The sequence below is a fragment of the Sycon ciliatum genome, chromosome 5 (assembly GCF_964019385.1).
Source record: "Sycon ciliatum chromosome 5, ocSycCili1.1, whole genome shotgun sequence".
NCBI lineage: Eukaryota > Metazoa > Porifera > Calcarea > Leucosolenida > Sycettidae > Sycon > Sycon ciliatum.
Genome location: NC_088647.1, coordinates 7222950 through 7244388, shown reverse-complemented (window position 1 = coordinate 7244388; position 21439 = coordinate 7222950). Strand labels below are relative to the sequence as shown.

General features: G+C 46.6%; 1 protein-coding gene across 1 annotated transcript; it reads right to left on the bottom strand.

Moving 5' to 3' along the window:
* Positions 1-727: 727 nt before the first annotated feature.
* On the bottom strand, positions 728-19089 carry LOC135817399 (something about silencing protein 10-like). Its single transcript, XM_065330575.1, has 19 exons — positions 18946-19089; positions 15395-15461; positions 14940-14987; positions 14385-14435; positions 13725-13802; positions 13272-13302; positions 12466-12522; positions 10588-10745; positions 9978-10025; positions 9498-9554; positions 8491-8565; positions 8011-8051; positions 6562-6661; positions 5338-5431; positions 5154-5184; positions 4213-4299; positions 2813-2888; positions 2369-2476; positions 728-1768 (listed from the first exon to the last, which is right to left on the bottom strand). The coding sequence occupies exons 1-19, from the start codon at positions 18966-18968 to the stop codon at positions 1682-1684; spliced, it is 1317 nt and encodes a 438-aa protein (XP_065186647.1). The 5' UTR covers positions 18969-19089; the 3' UTR covers positions 728-1681.
* Between the last annotated feature and the right edge of the window lie 2350 nt (positions 19090-21439).

Genomic DNA, 21439 nt, shown 5'->3' with positions numbered 1-21439 from the left:
CTCACTTTACACGTGTCCGTTTTCTCAGGTGTCCGCAAGGACAGGTTTGACTGTGAATAGATTACACCATTCGCACTCTGTGTATACACTAGTGTCCCTCATAATTATTTTCCATCGTGCTAACACACTCGTGAACATATTCGGCGGTACATGTATACCCCTCGTACTCATGGTATAATCCAGGGAGTAGTACAATCCATAGTCACATTCCCCGCTCAGAACAGCTGCTGATTGGCTGAAATCGCCCAAATCGTTTCGCAACATGGGATAACCTGTCATAATAATATTATGACAGGTTATCCCATGTTGCGAAACGATTTTATCACTCCTTTGTCCACACCAGGAAGTCGTAAAATACCGACTCCATGGGATAACCACACGAAATTCAGGAAACATGCTACAGGCACAGGACCGCGTTTCCCGCCGCTCAGAGATCCTCGTCAAACTGCTGCTATGCTCATACAGCGGCAGGTCACACTTCCAGACACATACCGCCGAGTCGGGGATCAGCTAAGAGCACGCTTGTGCATACAGGCCACCTGGCAGAATAACACGCAGACGCGGTCAGGTCTACATGGACCCAAGGTCAGACAGATCTGCATGGGGTTAGGTCCACAATGACCCAAGTCCCAAGGTCAGGGCCTAAGGGACCCAAGGTCAGATCCACATGGATCCCCAGTACAGGTGTTACTATGCTCTCAACTACTCAAACAAGAAGAAGACAGTACTCGGTTTTTATGTTTTATTTCCACAGCGTGAAGTAAACCACCTCCGGAGCTCCACAATAAGCAACCGATTAGCTAGCCAAACAAGGGCACACCAAGTTGTGTCACGCAGCACGTGGACCGACAGGAGTTTCGATCTCCACCCTCTGCACAGCAGCACATCGTCACATACGCCAAGTAGACAAGCATAATGTGCCGCAACACGAGCAGAATAGGATTGTGAAGTGTGAGCAATACTCGGAAGCCAGGCGTCATTTATTGAACTAAACAAGCACTGACCACAGTGGAGCTGTGTTATGAACAGGAAATGAGATTCACAGAGAATAGTCTCCGAATTCACTGAGCTGTCATCGTCGTCTAGATACTGAGATTGCAACACAAGAACTGACACTGCTACAGATGTAAAAAAGGGAGAGCAAAGAGTACTGGTTAGGTCCAGGTTGTGCTGGGGAGAAATCAATCACTCTCCCACGGCCAAAACGAGGACAGCAATCATCCCGATTACCCCCGAGCCTCCGCCATTGGAGTCCGCCAGTAGAAGATCGCCAGACGACGCGGAGCATGAAAGGACGCCACAGTCAGATGATGGGGCAAGCCCTGGGATGGAGCGGACCTCTTTCAAAGGAAGCATGGCCAAAGTTGCAAGCACCAACTGCTGACATAAACTCTGGCCATCGTACCGAACACCAAGATGCGGTGGCTGGATGTGGCCACATTGGTGATCCATAAGAACTGAGTCAAGTTTGGAACTTTGGATCCAAGCGTAAGCCATGTTGCTCAAAACAGGAATTGAACAAAAGTTACAAAATAGATGGTTCATCAACTCGGTTTTATCGGACGTGATCTGGAAACACCTCTTTCTCAGATGAAGTCTGAAGTAAGATGCGCGCAGTGGCCAGGCGCTCGCATGTCCCTCGAATCCTGCCGCCTGCTCCCCTCAACTTATAGCGCTGTCTTTAGAACTTCACGCTCTTGGTGACATCACGACGAATACCGGTGAGCTCACCGCCGTATGCGCCCTGCTGCTGTTTCACTGGCCGTACCTGGGCAGACGGGAGCACAATATGGGAAGTAAAGTGAAGTGAAGTCAGCACATCCGCGTTTACCACCGACTTACAATTGTGCACAGAACACACAACCAGGATTAATAAGAGCAGGAGGTGAGTCAAAATGTCCGTACGATACAGTGAAGCACACGGGGGGGGGGGGGGGTTGACCAGCCCTACAGTGTATCCAGACAGAGGTGACACCCTAATTTTCGGTGTCATGCATGCACCCCATTTCAATTCAGGAGATACAATGAACAGAGTTTACAGATTCCTCGCTGCATACAACGCACAGTTTTTCCAAGTTCCTGTTCCTATCCGAGGTCTGACAAGTGGGCCAGGAGGAAGTTTGCACTGGTTTGACATGACTCAAACCATGGAGCTGCAGGCTCAACACTCATAATTTTCTAGGTGGGAGTGCGAGCCTAGTTCGGCCAAAATCAGCCCCCACAGAGATACTTCCAGACTCAACTATTGGCATCTAGATTTATACCCACACTGGCCTGTGTGCCCCACGTAGAAAACAGCAGAGCATCATAACAGTTACACCTATCGAGATCTGTACTGTACACCGTTATCCACAATCTCAGCACTAACCTGTCCCTTTCTTCTAATGCTGGCCTTGTGGAACTTCTTGCGCATCTTCACGCGTGGGTTGCGCACCTCCTTCTTGCGATGCGGCGTCAGACCCTTGTTCTTAGCCATCTGCAATAGAAGACACGGCAGAGGATTATGTGTGTACACATGCACGCAGTTAGCCTTGGCCAAGGCGAGGAGAGAGCAGGTCGCAAGTTGTACATCACCGACAACGTTACTGAAGGACATATGATTTAGAAAACAATTACTTCCCAATCCACTGGACTGAAGTGGTTACGCATACACACCCTCAAACAAGATTTGTAAGCGTTGTAACTTCTATGCTACATGTACGCAAACTCAATTTACTCTCCTGGCTCATACAAAACATGGACAGCAATCAGCACAGAGAGATATTAAATGCAAACCGAAGAACTCGGAAGAAGCAGGTGCTTTCAAACTTACCTCATAAGTGATGGCACGCTTAGCAGCGGGCTCTTCACTACCATTTTCCGCCTCTGCCTTGCCGCCAAATTCTTCACTGTACAATGCAGATCGCCATAAAGAAGAAGCCAGCAAAAATTAGAATACATATGAACAACAGTACATAAACCAGAGTGCGCAACTGTGCATATCAGATCTGAAACAGCGCAGTTCGTGCACTACGCCACCCTGATGAGGTCAGCCAAGCCGCGACTTGCGTAGAGCTCAATTTTTCGTGTTTCATAGCCCGGAAATCAGCCAAGTTTGCTTGATTTTAGACATCCTGTTTCAGGATTTCGGTGTTTTGTGTGACTGTGTACATTCACCGACAAGTAAATTCACCAGGCTATCCGTATCAAAAAACCGAAATCAGGACAAACTCAGTGACCTGCACCGCCTTGACTTGTTATGCAACTTTTCACCGTACCTGTGGCTTACCATGCCGTCAGAAATGACGTACTGCACAAATTCGCTCCCACAGGAACCACTCCGAGTTGCACACTCTGGTTTATGTACTCTCGATATGAATGATATGATACTACACATCCACCTCATACGTTCCTCATAGAACAGATATCTGATGGCAGGTCGGCAATGTCTTGCGATCCTACCCTCCCAATGCCATCCTCTCCCCCCTCCCCCTCCTCTCTTCCTAAAATGTAGCCTGGATACTGTAGTGTTGCGTATAAAAGCATGACCTGTATAGAAGCATGACTCGAAAAGAAGCCGATTTTTTTGAAGCGCGCCGTAACACAGAAGCATGGTTTGAATAGAAGCCGCTCCCTGTAAAGTACATGTGCGAGTACATGCGTGACAGTATGCACTGCACAGTGCAGACTGATGATGTTGACGTAGAAGCATGTTTCGAATAGAAGCATAACTTGAATAGAAGCATGGTTTGAACCCCGGCTTATACGGCCGTAAGCACCTGCTTTTATACGCGACATTACGGTATGTGCCAGGTTGATGAGGGACCGTCCGACAAGAATCGATCTCAGCTGGCCGCTTCTCTACTTGCAATGCTCGACTCCCTCATACTGGCAAGACCGTGTCAGAGACCGGGGTGCCGTGTCAGTACATCACACTGCATGTGCTATGTGTACAAGCAAGAGTACATGAACGAAAGCGTGCAACTCAACATCAGTCTGGGAAAGAGGAATTCATGATGAATCACCCGAGTCGTGATCCATGACGCGAGTGTTATACTGCATCAACATGACTCATGACACCGGTTTTTACTGCCACTGCGTAGTTTATTGATGTCAAAACTGACGTAAGCGACGAATTATGCTGTCCTGAGCCCATATGCGGAGTTGCACACTCTGGTTTATGTACTCTTTGCACCAGTGCAGTACATGTAGTCTCTAAAAAAATGTTCTTACTTGCTGTCATCTTCATCACCCTGTGCAGCACCACGTTGCTGCTTTGCCTTCTCCAGCCTGTCCTTCTTTGCCTGCTTTCGCGATTTCCTGTGCACGCACACGAACACAAAGGACAGTTAAATATTAGTAGAGGCTTACACAATGTACATGTATGTATGTATAATTAGAATCCATAACCAAGAGCGGTCGTAGGCGCGCCACTCAAGAGAAACAAAAATGACGAATGAGACAACTATATTCAGTTCTATCATGAGCGCGACGTGAGCAAGAGCCATGAACAAATAAAACAAAGATCAGTCTCAAACTCTTTTCCAATACTACTTCGTAGTATCCAAAAGTATCTAAGGTTCATTCCTAACAAACCGGCTGTGTTCAAAGTTCAATTTTCACATAAATTTCAAACACCACCATGAATTTGCTACATGGCAGAAATGTGCACGGTTAGTGCCAGGATTGACGAAACTTGAGTGCATCACACCCACGAGCAGAACATGGCGGTCAGACCCCGCTTATCTGCTCTGGTTCCCTTCTGCACCAGCAGAGACCAGAGCAGCCGTGCAGCAACGTAATGCAGCCAGCATGTACTCGCGATCAAATCATGAACAATTCTTCCTTTCCAAGGTAGGGTTTACCGGGTGTTAGCGGCTGCCGTGAGTTCCCTTCGGGAACGGACACGATAATTTACTCTTTAAAAAAAACTTGTTATGGTGGTCAGCTGAACCATCTGAACCATCTTACTGCATAAAACGGTCTTATAGCCCTCTGACCCTAGCAGGTGTGTATGCACGTAAACATGTAAAGTTGTAAAGTTGTCAACGGCATCGGTCTTGCTTCAATGAGAGGGACTTTGAAGAGAATGATTGCGGTTGTAGTGTATGTCCCCGCTACAGGCGAGACTAGATTTCAATGCGTAGCACTGTACTTTGTAGAAAACAACTCACCGCGTGTCGGCTGGCTGTTGAGCACCATACGCTGAACAAAACAAAAAGAAGAACAAAAAGACAGGTGCCCATTGGAGCAGTACAGATTCTGCACAGCTGAAAATTCAGCAAACTGCAGGGTAACAAGCAACACAGTGCCAGAAACAAGACAAACAAGAGCAGACGCAGTAGCAAAACTACTGACCTTCAGCCTCTGCCGCCTCCATATCATCGCCGCCTTCCAGCGCATCTATCATGGGTTGAAGGTGTGAGCCGGTGTTTTCCAAGCGCTCCAATATCTTGAACAAAGAAATAGCAAACGGAAGGCAATCAGTCCCTAAGCTTCTTGTTCACAAGTAATTCCTTAAACTAGCCCTGTACAGGACTCTTTCTTCTAAGAAGTCACGAGGCCACTTGTGACTGGATCGACTACATGTTTCTCTACTTTGCATAAGAAAGGCCTGTTTCACATCATATTCATGGTTTCTGTTTTGTTTGTTTGCTATAAACTATTGTGCGCTGATGCATGAAAGGAGCAATCGGTTGTGCAGTTCTGAACAATGGCGCAACTATAGCAACAAGCCGCGAACCAGAGACCGCCTCCGGCCAATCGGTACACGGATGGCAGCTCGTCGACGGATCGGAAAACATGGATAGCACACTTTCGGCAAGTGGCACGAGTCAATGCTTGGACCAACGATGAGCAGGCAGCACATAGGTCATTGTAGTACCTGGTCGGCAACACAGAGTTACTACAGCTCACTCAACGCCGCAGTACATGGAGATGTTAGTCAACCTGCGCATGCGTAGATTCTCCCCAGCGGTCCACGTTCATATTCGCCGCGCGGAACGGAAGACAGCGAAAAGGTGAATTGTTGTCGGGTTTCTGCCAAGCCAGCCGCAGAGCTGTCCGTTTGGTGTATCCCGACCTGGTTGCGGATGTCTGAGAACAGCTTGCAGAAGACCAAAAAATCGACAGGCTGGACAGCTGGGAGCTTTGATTGGACACCTGTCGTCAGTCTCTCGCAACACTGGACGAGGCCCTGCACCACACCCTCTGTGCCATGGCTATCCCCTAGACTGACTACGGCTCGCAGGTTCCATGTGCTGCAGCTAACTGCACTGCAAGGAGCGATATGTAGGAGCTCCTGGCAAGGATGGCCAATCTTGAGCAATGTTAGCCGCCCTGACAGCAGCCCATCATCTCTCAGCAGCTCAAATACTATCGCTGTGGCAGTCAACACCACTTGGTTGGTGCTACACATCGAAGCAAAAATCGAACAGTAAACCCATGACGGAAGAACCCAAACCTAATCTTTTCCACGCAAAGACGCAGGCACTGCCCATCCACACAATAACTATACAACTACTACTACAAGTGAACTCTACCAGAGAACACATTCAACATTGACCAATCAGGCAGACTTACCACTTCGTCTCTGAAAATAGATTTGACAACCGGATGGTTTTTGGCTCCCGGCGTTTGCTTGTGTAGAATGTGTAAGTAGAAGAGTGCATGCTGAACTGACCTAGAGAGAGAGAGAGAGAGAGAGAGAGAGAGAGAGAGAGAGAGAGAGAGAGAGAGAGAGAGAGAGAGAGAGAGAGAGAGAGAGAGAGAGAGAGAGAGAGAGAGAGAGAGAGAGAGAGAGAGAGAGAGAGAGAGAGAAGAGACAGAGAGAGAGAGAGAGAGAGAGAGAGAGAGAGAGAGAGAGAGAGAGAGAGAGAGAGAGAGAGAGAGAGAGAGAGAGAGAGAGATGAATAGGAATAATAATCGACGTGGAGACAACAATTTTATAATAGCAATAAAGAGAACAAATTCTGCAGTCATCGCCACACTACAACGAAGTCATGAAAGTTTACCAGAATTAATTTTCTTGTCACATTCATCAGTGGAAAGTCGTGACTGAAGAGTAACCATGCTGAACAATGATTAAATATACATTCAATGATGTGTTACGAGAACAAAATACAGTGCCAAAATAGAATGAGGGAAGGTAAGACAATAGAAGTGAAGTGAGAGCTAAGTGCAACGGCGGGTGAGAAACTAATAATTATAACGCTAAAACTGTGTAGTGAGACAAACAATCATGCTGTGCACCTACGAAAACAATTTTAACGCAACTACATGTTTCTTCTGCTTACAAAGATCAGGCTTATGCAAACGAATACAAACAGCCTCAAGTACTTTCAACTGACTAGCATGCCGTGCACGACAAAGAACAGAAAAACTAAAATCATCATACACCTGCAGATACTTAGGGTGAGACAACAACCAGTAACCATTGTTCAGCATGGTTACTCTTCAGTCACGACTTTCCACTGATGAATGTGACAAGAAAATTAATTCTGGTAAACTTTCATTACTTCGTTGTAGTGTGGCGATGACTGCAGAATTTGTTCTCTTTATTGCTATTATAAAATAGGAATGATCCTATATTATTGCAATTCATCTGATCATAGCAAGCAAACAGTGGTTCGCCTCTTGCCGATAAGCCGACTTTCACAGATGTAAACTAATGCAAGAACACTCTGCTTTTCGCTTCTCTGTACTGGCTCTGATGGAGCGAGAGCACTAAGACATTTTCAGGGCTAGGGCGAAGAAGAACTTCGAGTGGACTCTAAACTGTTCCATTTTGGAGCCACCTCTGTGACACTACAGTTTGAAAGAACAAAAGGAAACGGTCCCACAGAAGGCAAGTAGCCGCTGAAACTGATCCACCTTCTATACAGAACTGTCCATGCATCAAAAAGAGGTCACTAGTCTAAAGGCTGAGAACAAATCTTGAAATCTCAAAATGAAGTTCACAACAGGCCAAGTTGGAAGCACATGCAGTACTGATAGTACACAAAAGAAAATGGCAGCCAACCCAACTCTTACATTAGAAGCAGTTGGAATTTATAGCCCAGGAATTTGACAACCTGCAGCAGAGGGCACACAGAGGGCAGCACAACACAACGGAGTGCGTAGTTGAGAATTCAAAGTACATGTACATCTGCGGGGGCAGTTGTGAGCTTGGAGCACAGAGTCCCCAAGCAAACAACACTGTCCACAAGTAAACACTACTATCATTGCGGGAAGCGCTGGCTGACGTGGGTCGATGTTGACTGGAATCTAACCAGTGGACACAGGCCTGGCAGGCATAGTGCAAATGTTTTTGTATGTTGCACATTCTCGCAACACCATGTGGGAAATGCTCGGGTCACTACCCGATCGTCAGATACACACACCTCCAGATTGAACTCCAATGCACAATGCCGTGCTGAAATGGGTTAATTTTTTAAGCGATACAATTCAAATGTAGACAGACCCTCAGAACGGTGGCAATGGTGCTGCCCACATGCACGATGCACAGCATACCTGTTTGACATTGTGAGTTTGCTTCAGTGCCCGTCCACGTTTCAGCAGCACCTCGACGTCATCCGCCTGCTGGGTCTGCGGAGACAAATACAGAACAGTGCACATGCACGCTGTCTTAGCTGGATAGGCAATGATTCTGATCCGCAGAATACAAAACGAGAAGAGAACAGTGCCAACGCTCTCTACCTCGAGATTATTCCACAACGCTATCAGGACTGTATATCAGTAGTGTAGGGTAAGACGACACTGAACAACATCAACCACTATGACAGCATAATCAGTCCACAGTCTGTAACCCTTTGAGGCCCATAGTACGGATATATCCGTACCAGTGTACAGTGCATACTTTTCAAAGCGCAATCTGGCGTAACTCGGCCGTCCCTTGACCAAATCGGACAATCGAAAGGTCTATCGACATAAGAATTGTCTCAGCTATCGGCTCGAAAAAACCCGAAGGCGATCTGAGGTCGGAGAGCGGAGTTATGAGACTCGAACTAAATTCGCTCCGCAGAGTCAACTCGGGCGCGTGTATTTTGAAGTCGTTTTTGGGGGATTTCCCCGACTCGCGGCCCACGCAGCCAGAGATAGTTCAGGTCATCGCAAAGGCATGTTTCTCAGCTCTCCTGAAAAAAAATTGAGCGATCTGCGATACAATCTGTTGAAATGGCAGAGAATTTGAGTTGGGCGCTCGCAATGCTGGCTTTGGAGCGCCAAATCGCGCTGCGGCGCTGGTTCTGTGGATCTAGTGATGGATTGCTGGCTATCGCTGTGTTCCTCTGGCCAAGAGCTTTCCAGAAAGCCCAAGTTCACCTAAATCGGCCAAAGGACACCAAAGTTACGACCAGATAAGTAACTGGGCTCGCGTATGAAGTGCATTACTTGAAATAATTGTGGGCTCTAAAGGGGTAATACCCAAAACTCCAAACAAAAAAGTGTGATGAAGACCACACTAGGCACAGATGGTCACAATGAACAGATACTCAGCCCAAAACACAACAAAACACTACCTTTGCCGCAACGAGTTCCTTCAGAGTTACAACCTCAGGATGCATCTTTTCCATGTACTGCAAGTGCAATAACAGCATATAGAGTAATGAACATTCACAGAAATGCAGCGGAAAGATGGAATGTAAACACTAAAGAAAAAGAGTAACAAACATAACACTGTTTCTTAGCAAATCTAATCGAGTAATTGCTGGGTGAAATTCACGATCAATTGAACCGTGGTGAAAATCCATGCAATGTAGTGCAATGTGTCACACCGGGTGCGAGGTTTACAGCATATGACACGATAATAAGCAATGCATCGTACCTGGCAAGTTTTGTGCATAACTTTCTCAAACCCAGGCTGTGCATCACATTCCAAATATACATTGAATGGCCAAAATGCTGGCCGGAGGGTTATAGTTGGGTGCACGTTATATCCCTGTAAAGACGGCATTTTCTCGATCATTTTAGGAACAGTTTACAAAGTAATACGTGCCTACCTTTGCCCACTTAGCATCTGACATACCAGCCTTGCGCTTAAGTACTGTCTGCGAACAAAATTGTGCAAGCAGCCACACACACACACACACACACACACACATACACCCCCCCCCCCCCCAAACACACACACACATACACACGCACAAATACCACACACACATGCGCACACGTGTGCATGCACACACACACACACACACACACACACACACACACACACGTGCGCACGCACACATGCACACACGCACACACAGGGACAGAATTTTTTAAAAAAATACTGTAAAACAGCAGAGATTCTCGGTTCAAAATTCTGTTACGCAAGGAGAGGAAGAATACTAGATGTACAGCAACTCGCTGGTAAACATCAATCATCAGCCAGCACTCAGTTTCACACAAATGAAAGCGACGTATCTGTGCTGTTGAACACAGCTTCCACTGTTATGGTCTACCGACAGTATCGGCATGATGGGTGTGTACAGACAGCGCAGTGTCTCTTTCAAACAAGGACACATCAAGCCGAGTTCTTACCAGCTATTTTACAGTACAAAGCTGAATCGGGCAAGACAACAGTGTTCCAGGAAGACAGCACATTGCACTATCAACGCACGTTACCTCTTCTGGTGCGGAAGCGTCCTCGTCAGCATCAGGCTTTGCGCCACCGTCATCTGCCCAGCCAAAGTCATCACCTTCCAACATTGCTTGCTGTTCTGACTGGAACGCAAGCGCCTCCTCTTCCTCAGCCTTCGCTACTTCTTCATCTGAATCGCCACCTTTACAGAGGAACGTAGGGAGCAACCACAAACACTGCTCCAGAACTCCAGCTTAACAAATAGGAATCCTGGGAACAGACTGGGTGATTTCAAACCGGACAATAGCCACGAAAATGGTCTAACCAATCATCGACTATGTACAAAATACAGTGAAAGCCACTTAATACGAACACACACACACACTTTTGAAGAAGGGCTGAGGCTTCCTGCAGCTTCATCTGTGAAAAGAATTCGGGTGGACACACCCATTCCCATAGCGCTGCATATCACATCCGAACCAGTTCCGTTATTTTACAACGTTTCGGCACTTGGCCATCATCAGGTAATAACACACACACACACAAGACAAAATGAGCAAGAGCACAAACAAAGTTCAGACCAGCATACTTATGAAGTACATGTCCTACTCGTATCTTGGACAATTTCCTGCTAAAAACTCTATTTCCAGCGCGACAAACACCTCGTGAGCACTACCACTATAGATAGCAGCGTGAGTCATTGTCACACATCGACTTGTGAGAATAGTCAGGAAGGCTCTCAGATGGCTAGAGGTGACGCGTTGCGAATGGTCAAAGGCCCTCAGCATCAGTTCTCACAGCGCACACATGTACACGTACACAACACTGACTTAGGTTACTGTCTCACGCTCAGGAGGTGTCTGTCGCGCTGGAAATGGACGGTCAGTGTAAGTTGCGAATGGTCAAAGGCCCTCAGCATCTATTCTCACAGCGCATATACAACACTGACTTAGGCTACTGTCTGGTGCTCAGGGGGTGTTTGTTGCGCTGGCAACGGAGAGTCACTGTAAGTTCGTATCACTGATGATAATTCGCTTGCTGCTGGAGAGTTATACAATGCAGTGCTCATGCAGCATAAACTTCATTAGCCTACTCAAGCTCAGTTGATGAGCGGTGAGTTTCCCGAAACACTGTGTAGCGAGCAAAAAGCGGTGCTTTCTTCCAGGTGTGCAGAGTGGAAGGTTTGACATGCTTCTCCTGTGCTTCAGACAGCAGCCAAGTGTCAGCCAGTCAGCAGGACGTGCGAGCTCTAAGGCTCCAGACAGCCATCATCTTTAAAGATGATCGCCGAGGTCGCAAATCCTAGTTTGCCAGTTTCTGCTAGCACATGTCATATTCAGGGTACTCTATACTGAAGTCTCACTGTATAATAAAATATAATTTTTTAAGGATATGTGTAACCATGTGGGCAGGTAGCAATACTGTGATTTCATGCCATGGTGTGTGAACTAAACTATGCAGAAAGGAGAACACTGAAGTAGAATACGGTCTCTACTGGGATGACGACTGCACCAACGTATACTGGAAAGGGTGTGATGCCCTTTCCATCGCTGGTCAAAAGTTTGTTTGGCTGTTCACCTTCAGAATGGGCCATGCTCGGATATTTGGTGAATGAGAAAAGATCTTTACCGCATCAAAGAGACCATGTTACTTATTGTAGAAACAGTGTTGAGACGGAGTGACAAATACGCAGGAGAAAATAGCCGGCATGGATGACCATGTTGCCAGGCGTGCCCAGCGGGCACAGAAGGTGAGTCCTAGCGGAATGCTAACAAGTTGAAGTAATACCCATGCACATCATACAAGAGAAACACCCAATGACAGCAATGACAACTAGATGAATAGGCACACATAAACACACGTGCACATGCATAACAAGCTGCAAGAAACTAATGCTAGCAGCGGCGTCAAGATGAACGTACCGAGACCGTCGTCAATGTAGTCTGTGCCATAAAATGCTGATGCTTTCTTTCCCCAGGCTGTAGACAAGCAGATTCATACAAGTGAGACAATGAATTGCTACAATTTTAAATACAATTCACAACAGCACATAGGAAGAGATGTCCAGTCAGATTGTGTTGTAACTAAACGTTTCGTGGCAAAGTTATCATTAAACAACGGTTGCAATATATAATTGACAACACTTCAGTCAAACGAATAGCTTCCATGTACATGTATAGTCCATTGCATGTGACAGTAGCCCTGCACACAATAGCTGTGTATAGAAGAATGTAGTAATGTATAGTCCATTGCATGTGACAGTAGCCCTGCACACAATAGCTGTGTATAATAGGATGTAGTAATGTATAGTCCATTGCATGTGACAGTAGCCCTGCACACAATAGCTGTGTATAATAGGATGTAGTAATGTATAGTCCATTGCATGTGACAGTAGCCTTGCACACAATAGCTGTGTACAGTAGGATGTAGAGAGTCACATTCAAACTGTTATGTGGTGGAATAAAGCGATAGTAACTAATTCAACTGCTACTGGATACTACCCATGCAACCATGTTCATCGGCCTTGCCAGCAAGCATACTCTTCGGCCGTGCCAATAGAGAGGCTTGAAGTTACACGACCATGAAAAGGTGAAGGAAAAATATGTCTGGTACGTGTTCTCAGAACACTTGGACAGTGATGGATCATGGTGAGGGTGGGGGGAGCAGCTTTGGCCAACACAATGTTGAAATGGCACAAAGAAAGGCAATAGAGCAGTCATAAACAAACCTTTGGTGCCATCACCTGCTTCCTCTCCATCCTGCACAAATGTTAAAAAAAGAGACAGCACAAACAAAAACAGAAAACATCAGAACTAATTATGCTACAACATTCCTCCATCAGCACAACACCATAGTCAATGAACCTCTGTTGAACGACTGCCCTAGGGAGCACCCAGAAAATTGATCGCTAATAACAGGTGGCCTCTTCACACAAGTCACAAAACATCTCGGGGCGTTGTACGGTGCTTGATGAGCACAGGTTTTTTCGCATTGCAGAAATTCTCAACACAGGGCACAATGTTGGATAAGCCTTGTTTGGTTGACAGCATGTTACAAGGCGGAGGACGCACTGTGCTTGAAAACAGTGCTCCTTACTACAACCTCCACGGTTGGCAGAGCCCCAGTCTACACTGTACATGCACTTTCACTGCACTCCACTATATTGTACAGTTGTACTTGCCTCGTCACTGTCCTCGTCATCGTCGTCGTCATCACTGTCATCGGTGTCGTCTAAATCGGCAGGATCAATATGAACACCCTGTGAGAAGACATAACCAATACATACATTAACAATGGGCACAGCAAACGTACACTACCATCACCTGTGTCAGACCAGGCAGCAAAAAGAATATAAAGAGATCATGTGAAATGAAATGAGCAGCACCTCTCTTGCACAATGCTAGCTCATCTACAGGCAGTACAGCCAGAATGCCCGGCTACCAAGATTCGCTATTAATTATAACCTATGCTCATCACGCAAATTCTTCTCAACCTTGTTCTTGGCACCATTTAAATCTTTGGAATTGCCAAAGGCTAACACCTGCCTAAGGCTAGGAACTAAGCTGCCAGGACTACCACCAACACGGTATTCGTTTTGTTTTGTTTTACCCTCAGGGAGATTGGAGTTTGCAGATGGACAACACTACACCGCATTATGCAGTGGGCACCAAGTACTACCCGCTCACAAACGGTGTACCGGAGTGCCTTCTTCCAGTTACTATCGTTCCCGGATTCGAATCTGAGCAAGAACATCTGAGCCATGTTGGATAAGAATGCATGGCTAAAGGTTCCGCTACACATGTGATCAAGTCATTGTCTGAAGAGACGGATCAAGACTCACCGGAAATCTCTCATCAAAGTCTCCTTCATCATCCTCAGGATCAAGCATCAACTAACGAATGAAAGCACAGAGCAAAGAAGCAAACCGGTAAGGAAAATCTAGCCTGAACCATGCACCCGTACACACATAATAACGCACAAATATGCACACCTACAATCACATAATGCACCCACATGCACACACACACACACACACACACACACACACACACACACACACGCACACACGCGCGCGCATGCAAGCACACACACATACATGTACACACACACACACACACACACACACACACACACACACACACACACACACATACACACACACACACACACACACACACACACACACAAGTGCCAGGAAAGAATATAGCTTCTTAAACAGTCAGTACAAGCACAATAGCATACACTCATACGCGCATGAGTTCAAATGGACTAGACGCGTTAGCGATTTCCTCAACGTAGCACAAAGGATGCACATTTGTTCACCACTTGGGAAGCTGTTCGTGAGATGCATGAGACACGATGAGGCATTCACAGTACAAAACAAAACTAGAGTTACCTTCCCATGGTGCACATCCACATCATCCTTGAACATCGCATCATCGGCCTGCATGTGTAAACAAAGTAGGCAACACCAGAAGTATAATAGCGCCGCAGTCAGCTTAACATGTCTGTGAGGTTTCGTAAATTTTTTGAGACATGAGAGAATGAAGAATTGTTTCTGTTGAGCACGTTCACGCTGTGCTTCATTCATCAACTGAGGGCTTGAGTATCTTGTCGAACTTCGTTCTCACACTTATTTGGCGGTCTAGTTCAAGCAGCTGGCGAGCAAAGTCACATTTTTCAAGAATACATTTTTTAACCTGAAGACATGTTATAGCTGGCTGTGGCCTATACACGTAAGATGCGCAATGAGGTTCAGAAGCCCTATCCGATCCAAGGCGCGCTAAGCAGTCCAAGGCACGTGCACAAATCGCAAAGACGCTGCAACATTGCATACAGCTGGACACTTACACCCAAGCTTTCCACGGCCACGCCAACATGATTCTCCTCTTCATCACTGCCGTCAGTGCGGCGCACTCTGTGAACACACAAAGCATCACAAGTCAGCATAAAAGTAGAACAGGGACAATTGAATTTTGAAGAAGGGCTGAGGCTTCCTGCAGCTTCATCTGTGAAAGGAATTTGGGTGGACATACCCATTCCCATAGCGCTGCACATCCAAACTACAGAAATTATAGTTCCGTTATTTCACAACGCTTCGGCACTTGGCCATCGTCAGGTAAGAAGAACAATGAATTTTCTTGTTGGAAATGAAAAGGCCGTAACACTCACAGAATGGAAAAATAGACTGTGTCCCTAAGTTCGAGGGATTGGAAAGGGAAAAATCGACGATGTGCGTGTCAAAACAGAATGGCATCACCATTTATAGAAAATGGAGTAGTTGTGATCTGCACGCTGTGTTTTACACTTGACAGCACTGTTATCGAGGGACAAAGAGGTGAGGAGAACGCCATTGCATAGCTGCCAGGAGTTGTTCATGTTGTGAATGCATCTCCACTGTGTAGCTTCTCCTGTATGAGGCCTTTCGCCGCTTCCTTGAACTTACTTCAATTCATTTCGTGATGCAGTGTACTACTGGCCGCATAACCATTGTCAGCCCGCGATATGGCATGGATGAATCTCACCACTGGGATGGACAATTAGATGGATGGTTGAGTGAGACAGTTTACTCTCTGGGTCATAGCAACATGTTTTTCCAGCGCAGACTAGTCCAAGTGCAGCTCAAGTCACCGATCAAGCTCTGCAATGGACGGCGTTATATGTGGAGACCCCTAAAAAGCATGTGCTGCACTACATACAGTCTACAATGTACAGTCGTGGCCAAAGAAATCCGACCCACGAGTCTAAAGTAGTGCTGCGTTTCCATTCAATTACATCATGCATGTTCCCAAAACTGATCCAAGGTCCACAGTGCCGCGTCAGCCTCGGTGCTGCTTTCGGCACATGGGCTGGACTTCTTTGGCCACAACTGTAGATTATACATTCTACGCCTACACATAGATCTACAGCACAGCACAATGGTGGTACTGGTAGCACGCCAAACCAGCAGTAGAAACTAGCGCCAGAGAGCTATGTCAATGACCAGACTCTAGCTAAAGTTGCTATTCCGTTCGGAACATGACATGACATTGCACAGCAAACCAACTCCATGCACTAGCTGTCACTCTGTGTGACTGATAGATTATACTGTGACAGTGTTTACATCATACCTAGAGAAATATGAATAAATACTATACTACTATACTATACAGCTATACAACAATCGTACAGTCCTGCTCAATGAAACTCAGTAGCGTCACTAAGTTTGCGCCTTGCATCATTTCGCAGCCCAGTGTTCGCAGGTCAAGGGCTGCACAACGCCTGGCGCGTACTTGAGTGACGCGACTGGATTTCATTGAGCAACGCTGTGCAGGTGCCTCACATGACTACGAAATGTTGCACCATGAATTTACATGGCGGATTCAAACTTTCAGGCCGGCCATGCATCAGCGGCGGGTTCCACAATGCCGTGGGAAAAAGCTACCTGGGAAAACTCAAGATCGCCTCCCCCCCCCCCCCCCCCCCCCCCCCCCGGAGGTTCCTTTGTGTTGTGATAGCAGACAGGCACACAACATGTAGTCTTTCTGTCGATATGAGGACGCTGACGTCGATCGGCAAACGTTCTCTCACAGCCATTGACAGCTCTATAGCATCGCTTGCACTACCAACTACTAGTATAACACACCGACGACAATTTACGTACACACAATGGCAGAATTTGGCTCACAATTAAATTTTGCGCTGTAAGGCAACGCGTACATATAATGCTATCTAAGTTCATTGTAACACCTCCCAGGCAATAGCTTGCACATAGCTGACCAGCGCCAGTGCCCAGCAGCCAGGACAGCGGGTGGTGGCATTCCTACGGACGCGACAAAGCTCCATCTGACTGGGTCTGACGCGAACCGTGAATATTTTAAACCAGCCAGCTTCCTGAACAGAAGCAGGGAGCGCGTTCTTGGGTCCTCTGTAGCTTGAGCCCAGGACATTTCGTCAGATCCAGGGAGAAGCAAATCTCCGTTTTATAGGAAAAATCACTCTCATCTTTGCGAACACCATGGGAACACCATGGGAACACTGGGAAAATCTGGTAAGTCCACTGACCTCAGTATATGCATCTTCCATGAGGTAAACCTGTACTTTAGCGCCCCCAGGTCGTCGGATGTCTTGTACTAAAAAATGTAGTATTCAGGTGATTTCAGCACTAAAATGACTACACTGTACTTGGTCCGCGTCAGCAATATTGTCGCTTATCTTTCGACAATTTGAACTTAGACTTTGGACATCAACGCGTGCACTTGAAGTGATAAAACTTGGTACGATGGAAGGTAAGGAATAGAATGACAACTAGCTATGAGGAATTTATTGTCCAAGGAAGGGTTCCTTCTTTTTTCAGTCCTCCTCGTCGCTGCTCTCGGCGCTGGTGACAAATATTTTTGCTCGGGATCGACTCTCTTGCTTTTGCAAGATCATCTCTCTTCCTCTCCTCTGCCTGGCTATTTTCTAAAGAGAAGTCGATCGTGACGGTCGCCTTCTCTATAGGACTTCTCGTGGGCAGCACGACAGCCTGTGTGGTTCTAATCAGACGCCGTTCTTTGCAAGATTTTATTTTGAACGACGACGACGACGCGTACAGTACTTGCAAGTGTCCTTCTTGCAAATCTCATTGTCGCACTGGATACTCCGGGCGTTGAGCTGGAGATAAGGGAGCTGCAATCTCAGCTTGACGAGCGATCCCTGAGGCAAGCGATCTCGGCCGTTCAGCAAAATGGAGCTGATTCCGAGTAGCCGATTACTTTCTTGGGGCTTGCGCTGCTCTTGCCTGCACAGCGTAACAAGATCATTTATTTTGATGCGGCGCTGTATCAATCAAAATCACCCACCCGTCGCTCTCGAAATCCACTCGAAATCTAGCTAGACCTTTCAGGTACAAGTAAACTAACTTACTAACCAAACTTGGGATGAGTGAGCATTAGCGACATATATTAAAGCAAAGCTGAAAAATAAGCGACAATATCGCTGACGTGGACCAAGTACAATGTATATCAGTGTTGTGCTTAGTGCCATAATTATATGGGGGGGGGGGGGGGGGGGCGCTAAAGTACAGGTTTACCTTCCACGATGCTCAAAATCTTGATATGAAAATAGCAAAGCGTGAAAACAACCACGACTGACAATCTCATGACAACACTTTACTTCATTCCCTATTGAAATAGAATACTAGTACTAGTAATGTGTTTTTTGGAGGAAGACAATCTAGCACATGAAGCACCGTAGCCACTGGAAATCCGATGAGGCCAGGCCTTTCACACCATTACTATTTAATATCGGTACATTGGCGATATATGAGGAGCAACAAACAAATCCGCTTGTGTCTAGCTTTCTAGATCATTTCTATTCTCATTACAAAAATATTTCAATTATTAAAATTAGACTTTATTATCGACGGTTTCGAGACTCACCGTTTCTTAACCTTCCGACCCATCACTGCATCACGTCCTGGATCTCCAGATTGGTGACAAGGATAACTCGAACACTCGAGAAAGCAAAACGTAGATTGAAAGTGCTCAGCAAGAAGAAGAAATAAGTTGCTTCTTGCAGGTCGATTATGATCAGAGAGAAAAACGAGCTTCTGCAAAATCATTGACCAGATAAAACGAAAAAATCAGCCAACGTTACGTAGTAGGTCTACGTATCATGACGTAGATGTCTACGTACCGGCGATCGGCATTACATCACGCGTGAAATGTGTGACGTAGACGTCTACGAAAATTTCTATTAACGCCTATTTCTAAACTCGTCTTCTGCGCAGGTTCTCGCGCATCCTACGTTCGAGAAAAGTGCATGCGGAGTTGGCGTAGCGAGCTTGTAGCGCACTCCAGTTTCGAAGGGCCTAGCTAGCTAGGGTCCAGCTCGAGCAGAGATGGCCTGATCAGCTGACACGGCTGTCCCATGCATGCGACGGGCGTTCATTAAATATGGCGGCCAAATTTTAATATTTTTCATTTTTTACGCGACCTGGCCTAGTTGTATGTTTGCAATTTCGCTCGACTTCCATCTCAAACGGGCAAGGTCAACCGAAACCACGGGTGTTTGCCAGGTCATTCGATAGAGTTTAGAGCTTGGACTGGCCTTGCCTTCGACTGTGCCGCCGCTCGAGCGATCTTTTTGGGTTACCCACGCGCTACGCATGGTTTCTTTCTCGACGTGGGTGCAATTATTTTTGGATCGTCGCTCGATTTCAAGGGCTCACCAACCTCGTCAGCGAATTTTCTCCGCCTCGCAGACAATTTTCTAGTATACCTCGATGTCCTAGCCTTTCGATTTCGTGTATTCCTAAGCTTGACGTGCATAACTGTAGCTTTTCGTGGCCATGTTAGAGACGTTATTTTGTTCAGAAATGGAGGCTCATGTTAGCTTCCTGTCGTCGTGTTGTCGTATTGGAGGGGAGAAATTCGCGTCAAGGAGTGGACGGACGAAGTATCGTGTGGCAGATCATACTCAATCCATTTTGGCAGTGTTTCATCTCAACTTGATGTGGATGAAACCAAATACACCCTGAACTTTTTTGCCACACTTGCAAATTGGCCATGGAATGCACTGCTACTGCCAGGGGCCCAACATTCTCTGGAGCTCCAGAGGTGGATGTACACCGTTCAAAGACTGGGAGCCACACAGTGGGACAAACTGTTTGAAATGCAAGTCTTCCAAGCCTGGCAGGAAGTCCAAATGCAAAACACAAACGCAAGACAAACTTGCGGCATGGGAGAAAACGCGGGCCATCGCCCGCAAGCACGAGCACATGCACGCCGCCACCACTGACAGCAGCATCACCAACAAAACCTTGCCCCACCACACCAGTACCTGATCACTGGATAGTTTAGTCTGTTTGGTTTACGAATTCAAAAAAGGAAGACAAAATAACAAAACTAAAAACACGAGCGTCGCATGGACCGAATCTGATGAGCAGCAGCACGTCACACCCGCATACCAAGTTTAGTAATAGTAGTATAGTATTTATTCATATTTCTCTAGGGCTTAGTGGGTAAATCTCTGCATCCAGAACAGTTCATATAGGAATGCAATAACACACGCACAATGTCCACTATGTCACAGGTAGAGAGAGAAGTGTTTGCAGCTTGCTGGTAGACGTTCAGCCGTGCATGCATTGGCAAATGGCTAGAGCAGACGGCCCGCTGCCCTTAATGTAAGGCACACACGCAAGCGTCAGAGCTACAGCAGCCGAACAGCATAGTTTATGGATTCATGAAAGACTGCACCATACACTGCGCCAGCTCTGGTAGGGTGCCCTATTTGAGCATCGTCACTGGTCGGTGACGTTTTGCAGGCCTCACCATCAAAGATGCGAGGTGATGCTGCTGATCGACTTGCTGGCATGATAGTCACAAGCATAACTAACGGAGGATGGCTGGAAGTCGAAACCAGCTGTAGATGTAGATTCCAGGTATACAAGAGAATTACTGACGCCAGCACTTTATCCGATGCCCCATCAGTGTCAACTGTACGCCGATGGTCACAGGACCGTGACAGCCTTTCGATCGGTCTACGGTCGGGAGACGGGGCTGCAAGCCCAAAGCAGCGGGTATATAGTGTTCGTCACCAGCTGAGCAAGAGAGCTTGCTGAGAGATTTAGGTGTGCACTGTTCAGCAACCAGTCCCAACATAGGTTTGTCCATGAAGGCTGGTGATCCTCAGCTATCATACAACAAATTCCTACTCACTGCGCATATGCGCATATGGCTTGTGAAACAGCAGCAGAAACTGCACTGCCTTGACAAACGCACCAGTTACCATGATGGAGCAGATATGCCAACACCAAATCTCCAATCGCTAGTACAAGTAGCTCTTCACTAAATCATGCCTAGTGCCTGCTGGCAGTGATATTTTCAGCAAGAGCGCTGCAGTTACTGCTGAGGAGATATAATATTGCGTCCT

Coding starts and splice junctions, on each gene's coding strand:
- LOC135817399 (XM_065330575.1), bottom strand. CDS start 18,968: ATGGGTCGGAAGGTTAAGAAACG. Junction 13,303..13,724: donor ATGACGAGGACAGTGACGAG/GCAAGTACAACT, acceptor ACATTTGTGCAG/GATGGAGAGGAAGCAGGTGA. Junction 2,889..4,212: donor GGTGATGAAGATGACAGCAA/GTAAGAACATTT, acceptor TGCATTGTACAG/TGAAGAATTTGGCGGCAAGG.